The 21324-nt window shown below is 38.5% G+C and overlaps 2 protein-coding genes across 2 annotated transcripts; one reads left to right on the top strand and one right to left on the bottom strand.

Moving 5' to 3' along the window:
* Positions 1-5139: 5139 nt before the first annotated feature.
* On the bottom strand, positions 5140-20057 carry LOC118877326 (uncharacterized). The gene is made up of 3 exons (XM_036815603.3): positions 19780-20057; positions 12359-12677; positions 5140-7064 (listed from the first exon to the last, which is right to left on the bottom strand). Exons 2-3 carry the CDS (start codon positions 12441-12443, stop codon positions 6001-6003), a joined length of 1149 nt encoding a protein of 382 aa, XP_036671498.2. The 5' UTR covers positions 12444-12677; positions 19780-20057; the 3' UTR covers positions 5140-6000.
* On the top strand, positions 10375-12347 carry Gr77a (Gustatory receptor 77a). The gene is given in 3 exon segments (XM_017078098.4): positions 10375-10414; positions 10417-11552; positions 12089-12347. Coding segments are annotated over 3 exon segments (1338 nt in total). The 3' UTR covers positions 12251-12347.
* Positions 20058-21324: the final 1267 nt, after the last annotated feature.

The following is a 21324-nucleotide window of genomic DNA, read 5'->3' as shown; positions in this document are numbered from 1 at the left end:
TTTGAAGTGGGGTTGAGTGCATGAATAATTTACGTAAATTCCCAATGCCCATCCTTCAGATGCGATCATCACGCTACCATCTCTGGGCTTGAAAGGAGCCATCAGCGGGAAACCAGCGGCGGGAAACTGAGCACCAGAGCACATTTATCCGGGAACGACTTCAGTGCTGTATCACGTAGTAAATAATTCCTTTGTGGCATTGTCTTGGTTGGCTTTGCAGCTTTCGGCCCTCGTCCTTTTGTTCCCCAATCTCTCCCTAAAATCCCCGAAATCCCAGTACTCCCCGAACTGCCATGGTCTAGTGGGTGTTAACGTGCTTTGGCATCGTAGGTGGTTGGGATGAAAATTGGTCTAGGGTTTGAGTCCTTTATTGTTACGTGGCAAATACAGCATAAAACGAACGTGTAAATGTTATTTCTTGATTTATTTCCGCGGTGCATGCAGATGCTTACGCCAACCGATTTTAAGGTTTCTACCCATGCCAACATTTTGAATAGGAATCCGTATCCCCATTCAGACAAGCATCCTCGATGGGTTACGTATACGTACGTATACGTAATGTGGCGAATTCTCGTTTCGTTTTCGCTTTGCTACATCGCGAAGCCTCGGCAAATATAAAATATTCCGCTTACCTTGCACAAATATTTATATATGGTTGGTACATAATATAAAATTACTGCATGTCTCTATATAACTGTGTGTATGTATGTGTGCCCTACGTGACACTGTGTGCGAGCGTGTGTGAGTGTTTATGTTTGAGATGGCAAATTTTTTGTATCTGTGCCATTTATTGTGTTTTTTGTTCATGCACCCTGTAACAGGACCTGGGATTATTGGGCTCCGGGGAATTATGCACTATGTTGTAGGAGAAACATTATTTTAATTGGTAATTTGTAAGTGCAATTTTTTATAAAACTTAGATATAAGATCATATAATATTAGGTTATATCAAGCATTTACAAAGCTAAGCTGGGATTTCTTTAACATTTATGTAGAGGCACTGTTTAATTTCTATAGAAAAATATTACATTAAAGATACTACAAGAGGTTACTTCAATAGTACAAATCCGATCCTTTTCGACAGTTCATTAAAATATAATTCTTTATCTGAAATAATATATAAATATTATAAAACCTATGGTAGTTTTATTTTTAAAACCTCTAAAACAGTTCCACTGCTTTTTAATTAAATACCTTCTTGTTATTAAAGTAAACATGACACTCTTTGCATTTGTGATTTCTCTTACCCAACATGTTTTATTAAAATATCTATAGGGTATTTCATCCACTCACCTGTTATAGCGCCCCTCCATCCTGTGTTTGTTTCAGTATTTTGTAATTTTTGTCTCCCTTTTGTTCTTCTCTGGTTTTTACTTTATTTTTTGTTGCCTGTTGTGTGCTGGCTGTTCGGCACAAAAGCAAACAGTTTTCTTGGGTGCAGGCGACTTTACATAGCCCGCTTTTTGCCCTTCTCCATTCCCCAATCCCCATTATATTCCCCTTTATCTGGCCCGTCTAGGCAAATGCCCCCATGGCTTATATTTACCTCTCGGCTTAAGCCAAGGCGAGACGTTTGTCTCTTGGCCGCCAGTTCTGTTTTCGGGTTTGGGGTTCGCTGGTACACGGAAAAAAAATTCCAATAAATTTCTTGTTTCTATATTTGATATTACAAAATGGAAATTTAAAAAAAAATATAGTTCTAAACACCTTATAAATAGAGATACCTAAAATAAATTATATATATATATAATATATATAATTTATATATTATATATTAGCATTCTTGGTATATATTATATATTATTATACTACTTCTTATTATATTGTATGGTATTATCTTATATAATATTATTATACATAACATTACAATATTTAATATTATTTTTGTTACTATCTATCATTACTATTCTCCTCTAGATCCAAATCGGTTGATAGGTTAGGTAACATCTTATGTTTACCTAAAAAAGAAATAATAAATAAATATTTTTTTTTTTTCCACTGCATAGGTTGAGCTTTTTTTATTGTTGTCGGGTGAGGTTTTGGTTCCGTGTTTCGCCTGTTGACGCAAATTGCCAAAATTGCCTGCGGTTGTGTTTACATGGCGAATGTAACAGACAACAGACAAGTGACAGTCGCACGCACCGAATTCAAATAAAAGCCAATGCCAATGCCGTGTCTACAAGTGGGGGGTGTTGGGCGGTGGGTGGTGAAAAGTGGGCGGAAGGCCATGGAAAATGCAGGACGAGTCAGCAATCGTGCGGTACATTATTTAATTTTGACATGTGCTTGGGGTTTTGTCATCTGTATGTACAACTCGCCATGTAAATACCAATTGGCAATTCAAATTCGGGCTAATGTGCTTTTGATATATGGATTGAGGTTTTCGAATATGCATCAGTAAGTTAGTATATATACACAAGTCTACATGCATCGAAATAGATTCCTGCCCAGACTCATTTGCGGCCATCAATGGTAAGGCGTCTTTGATGATTTTATTGGCTTTCGGTTGCCATTTTCAATAAATCATTTGCATTTATGGCATGTGACAAGTCCTGCTGTGCTATACCCATCTCTATCCCCATTTCTCTGTGTGTCTCTTTCTAATGACGGCCATTTTTGATCCGTATTGATGGCACTTCCATTAAACATGGGTTCAAATCGAGTGCTTTCCGTTTCCTGTTCGGAATGCATAACGGTTTGCTTTAAAGTTGAATTGATATTGGACAATATTTTCAAATGGTTGGTATTTTCGCTTTTATTCTGAAATGATGCCTGTATTTTGGGAGGGGATTTAAACGGCGAGAGATGTCTTTAAAACTTTATATCACATACAAATATGTCTTTAATAAGGTATTAAGTATTTGTTTTAAAGATTACTAAAGATTCGTATTATTGGGTATTTTTACTACATTTTATTCAATAAGTTCTTATCGCCCTTCAAGGTTTCAATACAAGTTTACCTTTACTATTTTCAGCAAGTTAAGGATCAATTAAAACGTTCGAGAAAACAATAGCACTTTATTGTTTATTCGATATCACTTGCTTCTGTTGATAGTTTTCCATTGCCCTTTGACTGTTGAAACTATTTTTCCCATTTCCCTTCAACTTTTTCTCCTGTTGCCCGGCTTTGTTGTCTGCACTTTCCAATCTCCTTTCGGTTTTCCTCTCCATTCTACTTCGGTCTTGTGTATTTTTTGTGCAATGTTTGCCAATGGCCATTCACTTCTCGAGACATGGATTTGATTGCTCCGATGCTTTTCAGTATCTATCCCCCCATCTTAACCGATTGATTGCTAGTGGTCGAGAAAGCGACCAGTCATTGTTTAACTTAATGGAAACCAGGTGAAAATGATTAAAGTTTTGCTTTAAACGATGTACTTTTTAGTTGTAGTTTTTGCACATTAAAACGAAATCGATTGGTTTGGAGTTTTGCATTTTTAAAATACGAAGATACATTTTTTCAATGATATAAACCAGACTAAAATAGTATTAATAGTAGAAGTAATAGCAACAGTAATTTAGGTAATTTTGTTCTGCAGGTACCTTTAAATTTGAAGGTAGTTGAAAAACATGACGGATGAATTTTTAGAACGAAAAATTGGTTTATCTTGTGCAGATCCTATTAAATTGTGTAAATATATTTTCTTTCCTCAGCATCGGTGGGTTAACACTGACCCTCTCTGCTCCTCGATTATTGCTCTGTTGAATGGTGGTGCCGAGATATAAATTTCAACAGTATACTTTTTTCACCCACTTTATACTTTCTATATTTCTTCGTTTTTTTTGTGTGTGGCTCAAAAGCAAATCTGTGTAGTGGGCGCTTGTCCTGCCGCTTATCGGTGGCTCCTCAGATCCCAGATGCTTTTTGCCGCTGTTCCTGCCGAGCCTCAATAAATCTACCATCCCATATCTTTGGGTCTTGCTTTCGAGTTTTTACAGCATCAACAACAAAATAACTCAAAGTGTCATCCAAACTCTTGAAGTCTATTGTGTTGGGCCTTTGTTATATATTCCCTCCCGATTCTTCCTCCGGTTCTTGACTGTCCTTTGCCCCGCTGGTTATCCTTACAAATCGTTTGACGGTTGCAGTTGCTATTGGGGGCTACACGTGTTTCCAGGGGAGTCATTATTTTGTCGTGCTTTCAGATGAATCGAAGCAATATGCAATAACCCCACTATCCCTCTTCGAGTGGCATTTTTATTAGGTGTATGGCTCTGTAAATCACTGCGCCACCCACTCAACTACGTACTCATATAGAATGCGCAAACAAATACACTCCAACACTGAGAAAATTCTTACCGAAGAATTAAATTGCATATAAAATTAGTAAGCTTTGGTTTCCTAAAGGAATTTTTTAAAATTAAATATATTAGTTATACTTAACAAAATAAAAATTGGCTTTATTTTTCTAAAGTTCAAAAACAAGAAAGATATTAAAATTTATGCCCCTTTTTGTATCATTTTAGTTATAAGTTAGGTATGTTATAATACTTTATTATTGAACTTCAAGCTTCCTTTTCCTCCGAGTGCATACTTACGTGTATACCTTATTCACGGTATTTTAGCCTTTGATAACAATCTAAACAAAATGTATGACATTGTGGGGCTCCCATTTGTGCGAAGTGGCTCGCCCACGTAACAAAGGCAAACGGGAAGGCTCAACAAGGCACCGCCAAAGACCCAATTCCCATGCATATTCGTATTTTTTCCAGAGCCTCCCCAGACTTACCCACCCATCCATTCCCCCATCGACCCTACCTTTATGTATTTTATGTTACCCACTTCTACTTGCGCTGGAACTTATTACGTATTATAAATCATATCATGGCCTGACATTATGCTTAGCATACAATTTGCCAGGAACGACCTTTTCCCACTCTGTCTTCGTTCGGCTCTGAAGGTCAAATTTAAAATGTGTACAAAACTTTCAGGGCATGTTTTTGAATGCCATTTGCAAACAAAGTTGATAAGTTGACAGCTTAACTGATTTTGAGATTTTTGACCCATTTTATTTTCAGGATTTTTAATATTTTAGCCATTATTTAGACAGACAGTCAGAAAAATTTATCATTCTGAAAGATTTGCCAACAATTCACTTGCTCCCATTAACTGTGATCCCATTTGTAAAGAACAATCAATTTAATCGGTTTCATCGCTTTGCATACCAATTTTGGTTTATTATTAAATATAATTTTAAATAAAGATTTTATAGTATACATTTATGTGGCAACGTTATGACATTAGCTAAAGTTGAACCTCACTTTGCGGTTGCGATGCGTTGCGGTTCCATTTCGTTCCGGGGCTTTCGGGTCTTGTGTTGCAAATACTGTTTTCCATATTTTTAAACAGCAGCGTGCCTTGGTTGACAAATTACATAGGCTAATTAGCATATATATCACATACTTCCTAAACTAGAAGCTAAAACTAAAAACTAAGACGTGTCTCGAGTAGTTTCGATACATTTTCTTACTCGCTCCTAAACATGATTTGGTATTATATTTCGCTTAAATCAAATGTTGTGTTTAAAAAAGTAGACTTCCCGAGGAAGGGGAAAGCTTTAAGTATGTACATACATCATTTGCGTTTGTTTAGTAATAGTAACTCTTGTTTCGATTGTAATTAAATATTTTTGTGTAATTTCATAAGAATACTTTGATTTTGTTGCTGCGGAAGTTCGTTGCTTATATTTTCGTATGATTTTTATTCGTTTCATGTTTTTTTGTGTGTGTTGCAAGTGAAAAGTGAAAAGTTAAAATGAGATCAATACCAAACAAACAAAGGCAAAGGCATTAGAAAGGCTAAGGTATTTGGTATTCCTATCTAAGCGATTAAACTGATTAATTTAGAGTGACCAGGCTCGGCTTTCACGCATTAGTAACACAAAGCATGGGCACACTCAAAAAGCAAGCAACATAAAGTTGGAAAATACGGAATACTTAGGTCTAAATTACATTTCTTTTTTAGTAGTATTGTTAGTAGTATTTCGAAAGATCTCTTGCTTAGATGCTGTGGTCCAGAATGGAGACTGGATCGTAGGAACGTTTCTTGGCACGCTGCACATAAATATAGAAGCCCATGGCCACTGCGACAATGGAGACTGCAACCGAGTAGGCCATAAGAATATAGTTATAGTTGATTTGGCTAGGCACCTCCACAACTTTCGGTTGGTCATAGGCATTGGCGGCCAATGGAGCAGCAGGGGTTGTAGTCGAGGTGGTGCTAGATTCTATTAGCTCTGCACTCTCCTGAGTGGTCAGTGGATCAGGCAGCAGTGCCGGCAGTGGCTCTTCCTCCGGTGCCTCCGATGCATCTGTCTCGGGTGTCTCCGACTCATCGACATAATCCCCGTATGATTCATCGTCCTGCTTCTCATGCGGCATTGGGGCGCACTTTGGCCAGCAGGCCGGACAGCAGGAGTCCTTCAGCATGTACTGCCGCTCAATGGGGCAGCTGAGGACCCCGCAAAAGGCCATCGTGCACTTGGGCTCCCCCTTCACGCACTCGCACGTCTTGCAGTTCTCGCTCCAGGTCTCTCCGTCCTTGTAGAACCTTTCCGAATTCTTCGACTGGCACACACCCTCTGACCTCTCTTCGCAGTCCTTGTGGCAAATCTTTAGGCCCGATACGCACTTGCAGCGCTGGCATTGCTTCCGCCAAAGATAGTCCGTGTCCCGCACCACCGTGCAATTGGGTTCCGCCCGGCACTCGTGGGTGCCGCAACATTCCCCGGGCTGCTTGCTATTCTCCGGCTTCAGGTCCACCACCACTAGCTCATTATCCGAATCTGCATCGCAATCCGGAATGTAACAGGTTTTGCACACGCACTTTCGGTTCAAACAGCACTGGACATAATCCTCTTCGGAGATCAGACTTCTATTGTAGGATGTAGATACGGAATCCCCCGATGATATGTCATCTGTGGGGGGCAACTCCACCGCATTCGATTTAATCAGGTCCACCGCATGAAGGTTCTGGCGTATGGAACTGTCCGCCGGGCATTGCATTTCGCCATCCGGCGGGCATTTAACCGACTCACACAAATCCGGCAAAGGCTCCTGGTCAACTGTAACGAAATTATGGCGGGGAAATTTCAACCGTTAGTGGTGGTCAATAAAACATGAGGGTCTCAGTTGGGCAGCTTAGGTGTACTTAAGTGGGAGCGGGCAGAAAGTGGGGGGCTAATGGAGGTCATCTCAAAGGTAGTGCTGCCCTATTTATGGGAAAGTGCGGGATTTAAGTTCAACGACTATAAAATAACAATGATGTATGGGGTGGTGGTGAGTTGCTTTTTGAGGTACAAATAAAATGTAAGCCCTTGACATGGGTGAATCTGCTGCTTTAAATTTTAACATTATCTTTTTACGCTTTAAGTCGTATATTTCAGAATCGGATTTATTTTAAAAAGTTCTGGCAACATAGATAATAAAAGGTCTACAGCTCAACAACATTTGATACATTTTATTTAAAGCCTTAAAAGTGTTGGAAAGGGAAAATGGACTAACATACATGAAAAGCAAATAATAAATCATGTATTACCCCCATTATAACGCCCCTCTAGTTTTCTTTTGTGTGAACTTTTTCTTAAATGGAACTTTTATCTTAAAAAAAAAAATCTCCATTGAATTTATTATCCTCTCACCTCGCATTATATTTTTCACAAGTTCTCCCCATATCTTTGCTATAATTAAACCCCCTTTATTTCACAGGGTCAGCAAAGTAAAACTGAATGCATTAAGGTCAACTTATCGGATCCAATGTCCGTTGCTTATCTAGGTAAGTGATTCATTAGCCTGGAACTCTGGAACCCTGTCGAGTGGCGAAGTAATGGAATAAAATTAAACCAATTAAAGTTTTTCCCACTGACTATGGCTATTGATTGTTGACTGTGTGTTTGCCTTTCATTAATTTTATATTCTATACCTGCGACTAAATTCACTTCAGCAAATTCTCTTTTTATTCCTTTTTTTGCTCTGGCGTGGGCTCCTCTTTTATGGAGTTTCTCCTTTCTTCGAATCGTAAACGTCCCTCATTGTTCAAGTTAATTTGTCATTTTCACTCGTCCATATAATGGGAATTTTCTCTCTTTCTGTGTTCCATGCCCTTTGACTTTTTGGCCTTCGGTTTTTCCTTTTTCCGGGTAAACAATCAAGTTCTGGCCGAGGACAAAAGTAAATATCTGGCCGGGAAAATCTACTTGATTTAAGCATAAGAACCTCGGCAGTCTGTCGAATATTAAAAACTAAACTTTTTCGGTTTTTCCTTGGGCCTGCACTTTGATGTCGAGGGAGCAGAATGTTTGGTGGGTCGGTGGGTTCCATGGATTTTTCGGTGGGTCGGCGGCTGCTTTGAAGGAGCTCAACAAACTTCTTACACTTTATTTAATTAAAGTTTTACTTGTTCGTTGTTTTTCGCATTTGTTAGCTGACGCTGTCGTGTTATCAGTGGGACAGCTGGGACAGTTGTCAGCCGCCCTCGAATCCGCAGTTCGACTTTGAAGTTTGGCGGCGGGAGGTTAGGTTTAAACGAGGCATGTCCAAAAAATATAAACAATTTAAATGCTGCCTAACTTGTTTTCGGTACAGAAATGTTTACATAATTGGGCCTACGCGCAGGTTTTATGCTCTTTATTGGCTTAACTTATAATTATTTTCGTTTTCACTTTGGTCAAAACATAGTTATACCTGAGTTGTTTCTAGAAACAGCAAAGAAGTTATGTCTACTTTTTTAATATAATTAAAGGAAAGCAATTTTAATTCTTTTGATTATGATTCTTAAGAAAAAAGATCCCTTTGAATGCTCTTTTTTGTTGGCAATCCGAAATATTCGTATATGAAATCATAAAGACCAGTGATTATAAAAATAATGTTTAAAATTCATCGGCAAATATTTTTTTATGTAAAAAATTATTATTCGCTTGTGCGCTTATTGGTTTAAGTTACATTTTTGGATTTTTAATTTGCAAATTATTTTTTTAGACTTATTAAAAAAAGGAGATAAGTCGAATGAATCTTATATGATTATTAAAGAATACTTTTGCTTGAAAACCGACTTGATATTTCGAACTGCCAGAGATGGAAAACTATTCCCCTACTGCTGTTGTAGAGTACTCAAAAAAAATGCGAATGAATTAGCCGTCAGACGAGGATGTTTCATTGCAATTTGCGGCGAGCTGCGGAGCAACTGAGACTAGCCGGCCACCTAACCTAGATAAAAACCAAACCGCACACTTGGCTGCCTATTCAGATAGAGTCGGCTCGGAGTCGGGCGACAGAACCAGAAGCTATAGAATATCTGGAGCCCCTGGTTTTAGCCAGAACCAGATACAAGATCCGAGGAAGAGGACAAAAGCGCATACACAGACTGGTAGATACATGGTGGGCTATTTTTTTAGTTTTCCCCCATTTTTTCTGCCACTTTGGCTCTTCGGTGAGAAACTTATAAACAGCCGTGGAAAGTTTTCATAAAGGATGAAAGTACGAACTCGCACTCACACATATAGACACTCGAGTGTTTTGCATTTTATGTAGCATGAATGCCAAAAAAAAAGGCGAGAGGGGGAAAATGCAAAAAAGGCTCTTTAAAAGCGAAAAACTTTTTTAATAATCCAGCGACAACGTCCTGACTTTTGTGGCCTCCAGATACAGATACAAAAACGAAGATACGAAGAACGCGGAAACTCTTCAGTCGAGTGGGCCAAACTGTTTCAGGAATTTAAATTGTTAGTTTTATCTGTGTTCGGCACTGATTGGAAATCCAGTTTAACCCCAACGAAATCCCATTCACGGGTGATGCAAACACCTGAAGCCACTTGCAAATTGAGTGAATTTGGGGGCAGGCATCTGTGAGATACATTCGGAATCCGATGGAAAGTAAGCCACAGACCATAAGCTGTCCCAAGTTACCTAATTTCCATCCGAGTATCTCGGCCAATGTGATTTTCCCAGTCTTGTTGGCCAATCAGCCTTCCATCCATCCATCCATCCATACATTCATCCATCTATCCATCGGCGAAACCCTTTTGTTGTGGCACTTTTGGGCTGCTCACTGAGTGTGTTATCTGGCCAGATTATCTGGCTGAGTGAACGCCTTGGCTAAACGAAATTCAATCAGGCTAATAGGTGGCGTAACCACACTGGAAAAATATTTTTCATGAATGGAAATCGTTTCTGAATGGCAGTTCACTCGGTCAGGATAAAATAAAATTCACTTGTTGGGAAAATTATGACTTTTCTTGTACCTCAATTTATTGTGTTATTTGATTTGATTAAGGGATTTAAAAATAATTTTTTAATTCCTCAATGTCACCTGGCAAGTGTCTCCCATTTTTTTTGAGTGCTTTGCCTTGAGTGCTGCCAGTGGGTTGTGATTCGATTATGCCACTGCCTCTGGGAGACCCACTAGCAGTTTCGTTCACTAGCAGTTGCAAATCACATCGATGGCTCGCTGGCTCCATCTCCTGGGCATGTCGGCCCTGTCTCTACTGTACAGGCTGACCAGGGTGTTTGGTCTAATAGCCACAGCCAACTCGAGTCCCAGGGGCATCGAGAGGGTCAGCCGCAGCCTCTACTTTCGCATCCACGGCTGGATGATGCTGATCTTTGTGGGCTGTTTCTCGCCCTACGCCTTCTGGAGCATTTACCAGAGGATGTCCTTTCTGCGCCAAAATCGAATTCTGCTACTGATTGGCTTCAATCGATATGCCCTGCTGCTGGCCTGTGCCTTTGCCACCCTGTGGATACACTGCTCGAAGCAGGGGGAGATCATTTGGTGTGTGAATCGATTGCTCAAATGCCGCAGGAAGCTAAGAAAACTGATGCACACCCGTGAACTTCGGGATTCACTGGATTGTCTGGCCACCAGGGGACACCTGATAAAGGTGTTGGTGCTCCTTACTTCCTTTTTCCTCTCGTCGGCCCAACCCATCCAGATCCTGGTGGACGATCCCGTGGTGCGAAAAGACTTTATGTATGCCGGCTGTTTGGTTTACGTTTACATCTGTCAACTGATTCTGCAGCTTTCCCTGGGGATATACACCCTGGCGCTACTTTTTGTGGGTCACCTCGTTCGACACTCGAATCTGCTGCTGGCCAGGATTCTGGCGGATGCTGGGAAAATTCTGGAAAATTCCCTGAATGGAGGATTCGGGCCAAATCGCCAGCAGCTATACAGAACGCAACAAAAGTGGTTGGCCCTCGAATTATGGAGATTACTGCGTGTTCATCAGCAATTGCTGAAACTGCATCGATCCATCTGCTCACTGCACGGCGTTCAGGCAGTCTGCTTTGTGATATATGTGCCCATAGAGTGCATGATTCACCTGTTCGTCACGTACTTTATGAAGTACAGCAAGTTCATTATGCGAAAGTACGGCAGATACTTCCCATTAAACTATTATGCCATTGCCTTTATGGTGGGACTCTTCGCGAATCTTCTGCTGGTAATTCTACCCACTTACTACTCAGAAAGGAGGTTTAACTGTACCAGGGAAACCCTGAGATGCGGAAGCTTGCACTTTCCATCCAGAAACATTGTAAAACAACTCAATCACACAGTAAGTGGGAATTTGTATATATAAATATAGATACCTATATATACTCTTTAATTCAGAAAATAAAAAACGTCGGCTTTATTAAATTCTTTTTAATTGCTATAATAGTTTTAAACGCATATAAGAAGAGTTCGAATGCTAATCTTTTTTAAGGCGAAAAAATATTAGAGTTAATACTTTCAATTTGTATTCAGAAAGCGCGGACAGTAATTCGCACCTCATAAAATAGTTACCAACTGTGATTGGAATTATAATATCTCAGAAGACTTTAATTAGAATAAACATAATTCTAAAATATATCCATCAAAGAGAACCGCCATCATCGTTTTATTATTTATTCAAGACGTGCTATACCAATTAGAGAATGGTACTGTGGAATACCTTTGAGTAATCTCACTAAATAAATTATTATATGACACTATCCTTATGAATATATCATTCATATGCACCATAAGAAAAATATCTGGTGTAAAGTTATGTATCCATATTTTCCCATACTCAACACGTATGGGATTTTTATTAATTAATCTTTCCCTCAGATGCACTACTACGGCCTATATTTGAAGAATGTGGAGTATATATTTACCGTCAGCGCATGTGGCCTGTTTAAGCTGAACAATGTTCTGCTTTTCTGCATCGTAATTGCGATACTGGACTACCTGATGATACTGATACAATTTGACAAAGTCCTAAACCAATAGCTGACAAAATCCCCAGACAATGGCCATAAATACATACAAATTAAATTGTTCCCTTGTGTTAAGGTTGGGTAAATATATATACATATGTGTATGGAAGACTTTACTTACGTGTCGTTGCACTGGAAACAAATATTAGTACATTTAGTATTAGCATCTGGTGCAGGCACCTCCTTGGCTTGTGCAAGCTTGGCATATTCGCTCTGTTTGCTTTTCAGTTGGGCGTTGGGTGGCAGGGAGGTGGGTGGTGTTGGGTGGCGTTGGGTGGCGTTGGGCGGTGGGGTGCCGACAGCAGCTGATGACAATCGATATGACCTTGCCTGGTCGCCGGGAATTGTTTGCGAATTTCTGGCCAGCTATCAAATCATATAAATGTCTCGTTATAATTTGCGAAAATCAAAATCAATTGGCATCTTCTCGGCGAAATTCACTGCAAAGAGAGCAACACGGAAATATATGAAATCACTGTCTCTTCCACACTTATATTTTATTAAAATTTAAAATGAACTTAGTTCTAGATAGGTTTTAATCATAAAATATTAAATAAAGAAAAATCACAGAACTGATATCCAATCCAATTTTTCAATACTTTTCCAAGTATCTTAAGAATGGTTTTAAAGTGCTATAAAGAATATATAAAAAAGTAAGTAATACCAAAAATTTGTTTAAAATATTCCATTTTAAGTCAATGCTTTACGATACGAGGGTTTATAACATTATTTTTTACAATTTTAGGTTCACATAAGCAAAAAGGTTATAGCAATATAGCAAAAATGTACATAAAGTCAGGTGCTAAACACTTGAGTATTGTAACAAATCGCTTTCCCATTTCGCCATTTATTTCTCACTGTGATCTACTACAAAATTCATTTGTTATTCTTCACATCTGATGAAATGCGAATTCTAATTTGATTGCATTCGCAAAGGAAGGAAAAAAGCAGAGCAAAAAGGCAGTAAACACTCGAAGCGTTAATAAGAAGGTGCCTCTACATCGAAATGCCCCTCTCATTCTGTCGGGTTCTCGGATCGGTTTGGTTTGCTTTGGTTTGCCGGTTCGTCACTGCTAAAAATAGCAACCTTTTTTTCGGCTCTGCGAGTAGTTTTAATGACCAAGTGCCAGTCTCTCACTTTTATGGACGGGTACGGGGGTATCAGCGAGGGTCGGGGTCACCATTTCCCCGGCAACTGAAAAATGTTTGTGCATGTTTTCTGGCTTTGCTGAATGGTACCGGCACTGAAAAGGCACTGATAAAGGTACACAGACCCCACATTGTCGAAAGAGGGGGAAATCGGGTCGGAAATGGGGGCGGACACTGCCGACTTGTCCCAGGTACCATAAAAGACCTGTCCATATCCACGTCTGTGTCCGAGTTGAACAAATTTTGTGTGTGTTCACTGGTCGAAAAATAACAACTTTAGTACAACATCTAAGTAAGTAATTCAAAAGTTAATCTTTAAAAATGTTTAACATTTTAAACCCATAGAACAATGGAACATGAACGATTTATATAGAGTTTTATTTGATTTATTTAATTGTTTCAATTGGTTTATTTAGTACAAATTTATTTTAATTTAAAAATATCATAAAATCTTTAAAAGTGAAGTCCCTCCTATTGCCTAGGATATTACGCTTTAATTTGTTACAGTGTTCTATTGGCATTGAATATCGGACGATGATTTGCTTTTCATATGCATTCAATCAAACCCTAAACGAATCCATCTACTCTCCTTTAAAACGGGACAAAAGATCTATAAGATACGAGCTCGGTGCTCCATTCAGAAAATCTCCGTTTAATTTCTGCGGAGAACTGAAATTCCTTTCATCAAATTTCAGACGGGTGAAAAATACCATCTCGTCAGTGGTCTGTGCAAATGAGAGCCTAGGGGCTTTATCTTGTCTTATCTGTTGCACATTTTACATTACTCAGCCCAGGTAGACGAAATTCGGGGGAAAACGCTTTAATTGCGGAGTGTTGTTTTTCACTTAGCCGATAAACCCGAGCTGACAGATTCCTGTTGCATGTATACATATATCTGGAGTGAGTTTGCCTACAAGTCCACTCATGATTACACATCCAACTCCGATATACATGTGAAACGGAGGGTTTGCGACCATAGAAATTTCTGGGAATTGTTTGTTTTGGACGAGCCACATACTACGAACGAGAGTAGGAGTATTGCAGGTTCAGTAACCTATAGAGTAGAGAGTTCCCCCCGCCGAAAAGCCCCGACTATTTGGCTAAATGGAGCCATAAACAATTCCAGATTAATGAACCCAAAACAAAAATGGAATATAAAAGAAAAATCGAGCGAACAAGTAGTCCGAAAATTGGATATAAATGGCAACAAAAATGAATGGGATATTCCGAGAAGTTGGCCTGACAACAATCAGCTCAGATATTGTTTGTAGCTGGAGGAATTTTAATTATCGTCTCGTTGGCTTCACCAAACAGATCTTATCTTATTTGGGTCGGATTTTGTCGGATCTTTTAATCTCAGCTTCCTGTTGTCACTTGTGTTTTTACTCTCTCACCTCCAGACTTTCATTTTGGGTAGAACTTTCCCTTCATCAATGCACCGAAATTAAGAAAACTTGTCATCTTATCGAAGAACTCCAGCCATATTTGGTAATCTTAACAATCGTATAATTAGAAATGTCTTACTAAAGTCTTCATAAAACTGGAATTCAAGTTTTTGATAAGTTTATTTATTTATCATTAAAAACTATAAATATATGTTTGAGAATTATGTTTTATCAAGCGGAAAGTTTAGCTAAAAAGTGTGGATAGTGTCGATAGCACCAAAATGATTGATAATGAAATTTATCACACCAAGAATTGGCGGAGAATTTATTGGTGGAAATTTCCTTGGTTTTTTAAAAATTTCATATTTTTTAATATTTATTATGTGATTTCTGGTAATATCCCGAATCTTTAGAGACAAGAACCCTAAATAATATCATATAGAAATTCTCTAACAATTATAACAGCTAGATTAGACTTTCAATAAACAACCTTATGCTTAAATTCATATCTATCTATAGGCACGCGTTTGATTGTTTTGTGTTTTCCTGTTAAAGTTTCTATTTGCTGTGGAGAGTAGTGCTTACACATAGACCAGCTTAACTGAACGATTACCTTCGGGCATTCTTTAGAGCTTATATCTGCAGTATCTGGCTCTATGTATCTGTATCTCTCGGTCTGTGTGAGGTAATCGCATATTTGTGTAGATGAGACTGTGATAGCAACTAAGTTACTTTTTCCCGCATAAAGTCAAGGGGTCTAAAAAGTGGGATGGTTGGGAGGTACGTAAGTTGATTGTGAGTTGCCAGCGGCAAATGATCTATGAAACGCTGACGAATGCCAACTTTCCAGTGTGCCTTTTCCACTCGGTTCTGCATAGTTCATCATCTTTTTACCTCGAACGCAAGTTAAGCTTTATTATTGCCATAAATTTCACTTGAATGCGAAATCTGATGCATCTATGCGATGCTTCCATTTCGGCTTTAGCCGTAGCTGTAGCTGTATCTGTAGCTTTGGCTTTGGCTGTAGCTTTTTCTTTTCAGCTGTTTATCTTGGAGAGGCAACAGCAACAGCAACACATATGCAAAACCCGACTGGCGCTGTGTGCATAAATACTTGCGAACACACACATCTGCCTTGGTATTTGCTCGTGTTCGCGTACAATAATTTCACGTTCAACAACTTTTGGCTTTTTGATGAGCCAGCAGCAGCAGCAGCAGCAACAACAGCAGCAGCAACATCACAGCAGCAGCAGCAACAACACAGCAGCAGCAGCAACATCGGCAGCCCGCACTTGAAAGGTACCTTCAAACTTCGAAGAGGGGGGTCTGCTGGGCGGGGCGATTACAAAGGGTACCATGGGGCTCTGAGGGGGTTTTTCGGGGGCTTACGGGGCTAAGAGCGAACCTCATGTGCGGGCAGTTTGGCTCTTTCAGTTGCCATAGCCACCGCTACTGCCATAAAGCTCGTCATCTCTTTTCAGCGCATTGCAACTCGGAGTTGGCTCGTGAAACTTAAAGCGAAAATACACGGTTAAAAAAAGGGGTCAAAAGCTATACTTCTAAATGTAGATACACTTTTTGTATTTATTTTATAACTTTTAGAGAAAACATATCTTTAGAGGTTAAGATTGATGCAAGATTGAATTTGAAAAAGAACCCATTTATTATTAATCATTTATATTGTCAATACCTTTAGATGACGAGTTAAAGTTGGACTAACCAAAGTCTTAAAGTCTATAATTGGCATGCCAATTTGTAGAAAACTTAAAACTCAGTCTACTTTTTGCTTCGAACCATTTTCAAGTAAAACATCCACTTCAATATACTTCCATGTGAATGTTGTGTTAGCTCTAAGATTGGTTAATAATGACAAAGATAAATGAATTGTTTTTTCATTTTTTGTAGTATTTAAAAATAGGCAGTAAAGGAAATACGCTTGTTTGTAAATTGAATATCTAACTTAGTTTAATAAGTAGCTGTTTTAATAGTCCCCTATACGTTATCATAACATTACAGAAATTCTCATCCTATTTAAACAATACGCTGGTTATATTAACACCCACTTATTAAGATTTAATCAATATCCAATACTACTCAGTTTTCTTTTCTACTAAAACCAAATCATTATATATGCTATCACTTGTGAGCCTGTAAATGGTCAAGTAAAATGTTCATAGCGATGACGTCAAATCATTATGCGAAATGCTTAATAAATCTGCCTTCTGCTGTGGAATTTAGTGAGAAATTTATAGTTTTTACGTCACAGTCTCTTCTTCAGTCAAATTCGCCTTTATGGACCATATGAAAAATATTAAGTGAATTTAATTACATGCAGGAATTTCTGTAGAATCATAAAATTTAGGTTGGTTTTTTCCTCCTAGCCCGATGTCATAAAATTAAAAATGAAATATTATGGGATTATTATTCTTATTCGCATTTAATGCTTGATTTGAGTTTGGTTTTGTTTATGTTTCATACCGTTGTTTGATTTTTAATAGGAAAAAATACAAGAAAAATGTATATCACATCACCTTGTTGGTTGTGGTGATATATTATTATGTTAGCACACATTTTGTGTCAAATCTCGTGTAGTTTATGCAAAATAATATTTTCGCTTTGGCGTGTACAAATTATATGACTTTTGGAAGTTCATGGATATGATTTTTTCCTACAGAATGTATACAAATTGTATGCAGAGTATTATTCAAATTTGTATTCAACTTTTGTGGCGGAGACAGAAGCATACAATTTTTGTTGATGTATCGAATTGGCTGCTTATTGATGAAAGAAGGTATCAGATTTCATCGCAGTGTAGTCCGCCCGGTTGAAGTCGTCGTCTCGTCTCGTTTCATGACGGTTTTGTTATGCTTTTGGTCGCTTTGCCTCGCTCTGACCTCTGAATTCGCTCGATGCCGCTCGCTTTTTGCCCAGAATACCCTTTCAAGGTGGAGTCTGTAAAGTTTTCCAGGGCAATTGGACGCTGCGGACAGGCTGGCATTGCCAATCAATGGACGAACTTTCATTTGCATTTCGCTGAGCTGTTAATGGGAGTTGCTTTGAACTCTAAATCGGTTGCCAGCGGGGTTTTTGATGGTTTTCAAGAGTTAGAAGCTTGATGGGTGTTCATAGGGGAGATTACTTATTGGACAATTGCGTTGCTTTTCATTGGGTTTTCAAATCTTATAATGTAATTTCTCAATTAAGGTATTCCAAAAAACATTAAAATTGTGTTCCAACAAGGTTCTTAAAGTTTTTTATATTTATTTTTTCCTATACTTTTGAATTGTTTTTATGGTTGCTTTACTTATTTTATAAAAGTAATAAAGTACCTTAGGCATTGAAAAAAATTCATTAACTGACTTCCCACCGTTAAAAAATGTGAATGTTTTAATTTAAAAGAGCCTGTTTTTTAAAGGAAAAAACTCATTAGATTAGAGTCCAGACATATTTCTGTATTTAAGTATTTTCGCTATTTTGTCTAGAGCATTAAAAATTCGACTTCATCTCCAAAGTTTATTCCCGTTTGTGGCTTTTATTTATTTACTCTGGTTTCTTATTTTCCGGCGTTGCTTATTTGTCTACTTAAGTTTTTTATTTGTAGGAATAGAATGATTGTTAAAGAGTTATTTTCAACGCAAATGTATACATAAATAAGTTTGCATAATCATTGTTTAAAAGTTGGATTTGGCGAACAATAAGCGTTGGGACTACAAATTTTACTTCAGCAGTCTGTTATTTATTTTTTCTGATACTTAAATTCCATTTATATTACATTTTAGTAAGAGATAAGGCTGCAAAAGAGTTTGGCTAACAATATTTTTGCCTAAAAACAAACCCCATTAGTACGGCTTGAAAATCTGAAATATTCGGTAATAACTCTTGTCGAACACATCTTAACCCATTTTCCCTAGGGCATTGAAACTTCGACTCCGTCACGTAAGCACTTCCCCCTCCGGCTTTTATTTATTTGCTCTGGTTTTTCGTATACTCGGCGTTGCTTTTTCGCTTTCGGCTCTTTAAAGCTTGCCCCGCTTCTTTATTTTTCTTGCCAGCAGTTGGGCAGCAGCGTTGTGCCGAGCTTAAATAAGTCTTTAATGGACTGTGCGTGTCGCAGGGGAGGGGGTATTAAATATAGTAAGGTACATGGTCTGGCTAATGAAATCAAATTGTTCGATCATTGCGATAAATTCCCAACCACCTCTGCCTAATTTCTGGCCATTTACGCACGCCGCTTTGCGCTTCTAACCTTGATTTCTTAGTGTAAACAAAAATTAGAAAAAAAGAACCGAAATGAGAAAAAAAATCGAAAAATCGAATAAAAACGCGACACAGGCCAGCCAAATGACAGCCAGCGCGAGTGGGAGTGAGATACATGATAAACGATGCCGAGATACAAAGATACAATACCTCGAGCATTGGCATAGAGTAGTACGAAAAGCTTTCAGCATTTGACGATCTGTCAGTCGCGCCGACTATTTGTCCCTGTATATTCTCATCTGGTGTTTGCCGTTTTCATCTGTTTTCGCTATCGGGCTTTTTATTAAGTTACCTATTTATAATTTGTTTATTATTTAGCAAATGCCTGCGAATAATGTTTAAATATACCCTACGGCAGCATCTGGAAATCGCTTAGGAAGCACAGAAACCAAAAGAAACCTAGAAGAAACAAAAAAAAATCGTACGCCAAATCCATAAATATTTTATAAATGACGTTATTGTACAGTTTTCCCCTGGTTATATTATTAGCTATGCTATCTTATCTATGTACGCTCAACGTGTCCCAATGTGCGTGTCGGTGTTTGTTTGTATAGCCATATTGGGTGTTTGTATGGGCCAACAACGCTACCGTCATTACCCTTCTACTTTTATGCTGGCTTATATAATCGGCGAAATAAAAAAGAAGGTAATGCGAACGCAAAGAGGGGAGCAAAAGTGACTTAGTCGCAGATTCCCCAGTGCCGTATAGTATATAGATTATGTACAATCTGTGGAATGCGCTTCTACACACCTGCCACGTAAAAATTCGTGTTGTTTTTCTTGTCACTCGAGCATAAATTGTGGTTCTTCACATGATTTGCTCTTTGCTTTTCACACTACACTTGTTTTTTGTTTTTTGTATTTATATTATTTTTTCGGGGTTTCTTGGGCTTGGTTAGCTTTTGTTTTCTTCGTCGTTATAACACGGTTTCAGTTCACTTCACAAAACGAAAATTAATTGTTTGTGCATAAATCTTGTTTTTTTTTTGCTGACGAAGCTTACGCGATCACTTTTGAAAATGAACTAAATTTCAAGCTCGTTTCCCTCAGCTTTTATAGCTCTGCTCTCGGGGAGCGTAAGAGTTTTGGGGCTTGGGGAAGAGAATGGAGCGAAAGCTCCCTCTCTTCTGGCCGCATTCTTCTCAGCCATGCATTAAATCTTTTTTTTGGTGTTGATCTTTTGCCGGCAGCCGGCTTCTTGCCCAGCAGTCTTCTCTTTTCGATTCTTCTCTCGCCCCAGAGAGCAGTCTTCCCATACCTTTATAAAGATTGTATACAATCTCCCCCGCTTGGCAAGCTTCCTCTCTCTCGGAGCTTTTTGATTGGAAAAAAAGCATACATAGATCAACGTCAAAATACAACAGGTCGTAAATTTTCAGAGCAAGTGAGCAGTTGGAATTTCGGCGAGTGCATCACGTGCAAAAATTGCCGTATTCGCAAATTCGGGAAAAAAATGCACCAGCGATCGATCACACGCATATTAATTGGGGGAGGGGGTCTGGGAAACAGAAGAATCCGATGAATCCGACGAAAACAGTAAAGATCGTTGCCACCATTCCGCATTTTCAGGCCAAGGCGTGTGCGCCATGCAAATGCAAAATGCAAAATGTTAAATGTGAAGTGCTAAATGCAAAATGCGAAATGGAATATCATGACCAACACCCGCTCACGCCCATCGAATCGGCGGCGTTGCGGATTAATGTAAAATGCTAAATATTCAAGAAATGTATTAACATACAAATGCACTCAAAAATATATTTAATGTATTTTAAAAGCCAACAATTTATTTTTTTTCAAACTAAGGTCTAGTATTTTGATCTTAAAGACTTAATATTATATTTAAATATTTTTAAATTTGTTACCTGGTTTTTTTTACAAGAAAATGACTCACCTAGTAAAACAGGCTTAAAGTTTTGCAACTATTTAGTATTTACAAATAAAGCCTTTCATATTTATTATGAATTAAATACTATTTTTTGTCAGTGCACGGCATGCGACTGCTGAGATCTCCGTATGCATTTATTCGGCTGCCGGTATAATCCGCTTGTACTTGCAGATTGTTCAGGTGACTAATTGCCAAGTGAGAGGCGCGTTGGCGAATGAGTAATTTTTCGATTCGAATTCGTAGGTTGGTTTCTGCTGCAAGTGTCGGGAATAAGATGAAACAATGTCAAGGGAATACTGCTGGTGGAATTATGGCATTTGCATATTAACAGATCTGGCATAAATATTGATTTTACACGGCATGGAGTCTTTGGAACTGAGGGGAGTCTCGCTGAATGCGGAAATTTGATGT

The sequence above is a fragment of the Drosophila suzukii genome, chromosome 3 (assembly GCF_043229965.1).
Source record: "Drosophila suzukii chromosome 3, CBGP_Dsuzu_IsoJpt1.0, whole genome shotgun sequence".
Taxonomy (NCBI): Eukaryota; Metazoa; Arthropoda; class Insecta; order Diptera; family Drosophilidae; genus Drosophila; species Drosophila suzukii.
This window is presented reverse-complemented; position numbering and strand designations above follow the sequence as displayed.

Coding starts and splice junctions, on each gene's coding strand:
- LOC118877326 (XM_036815603.3), bottom strand. CDS start 12,443: ATGCCAAGCTTGCACAAGCCAAGGAGGTGCCTGCACCAGATGCTAATA. Junction 7,065..12,358: donor TGTTTCCAGTGCAACGACAC/GTAAGTAAAGTC, acceptor ATTTCGTTACAG/TTGACCAGGAGCCTTTGCCG.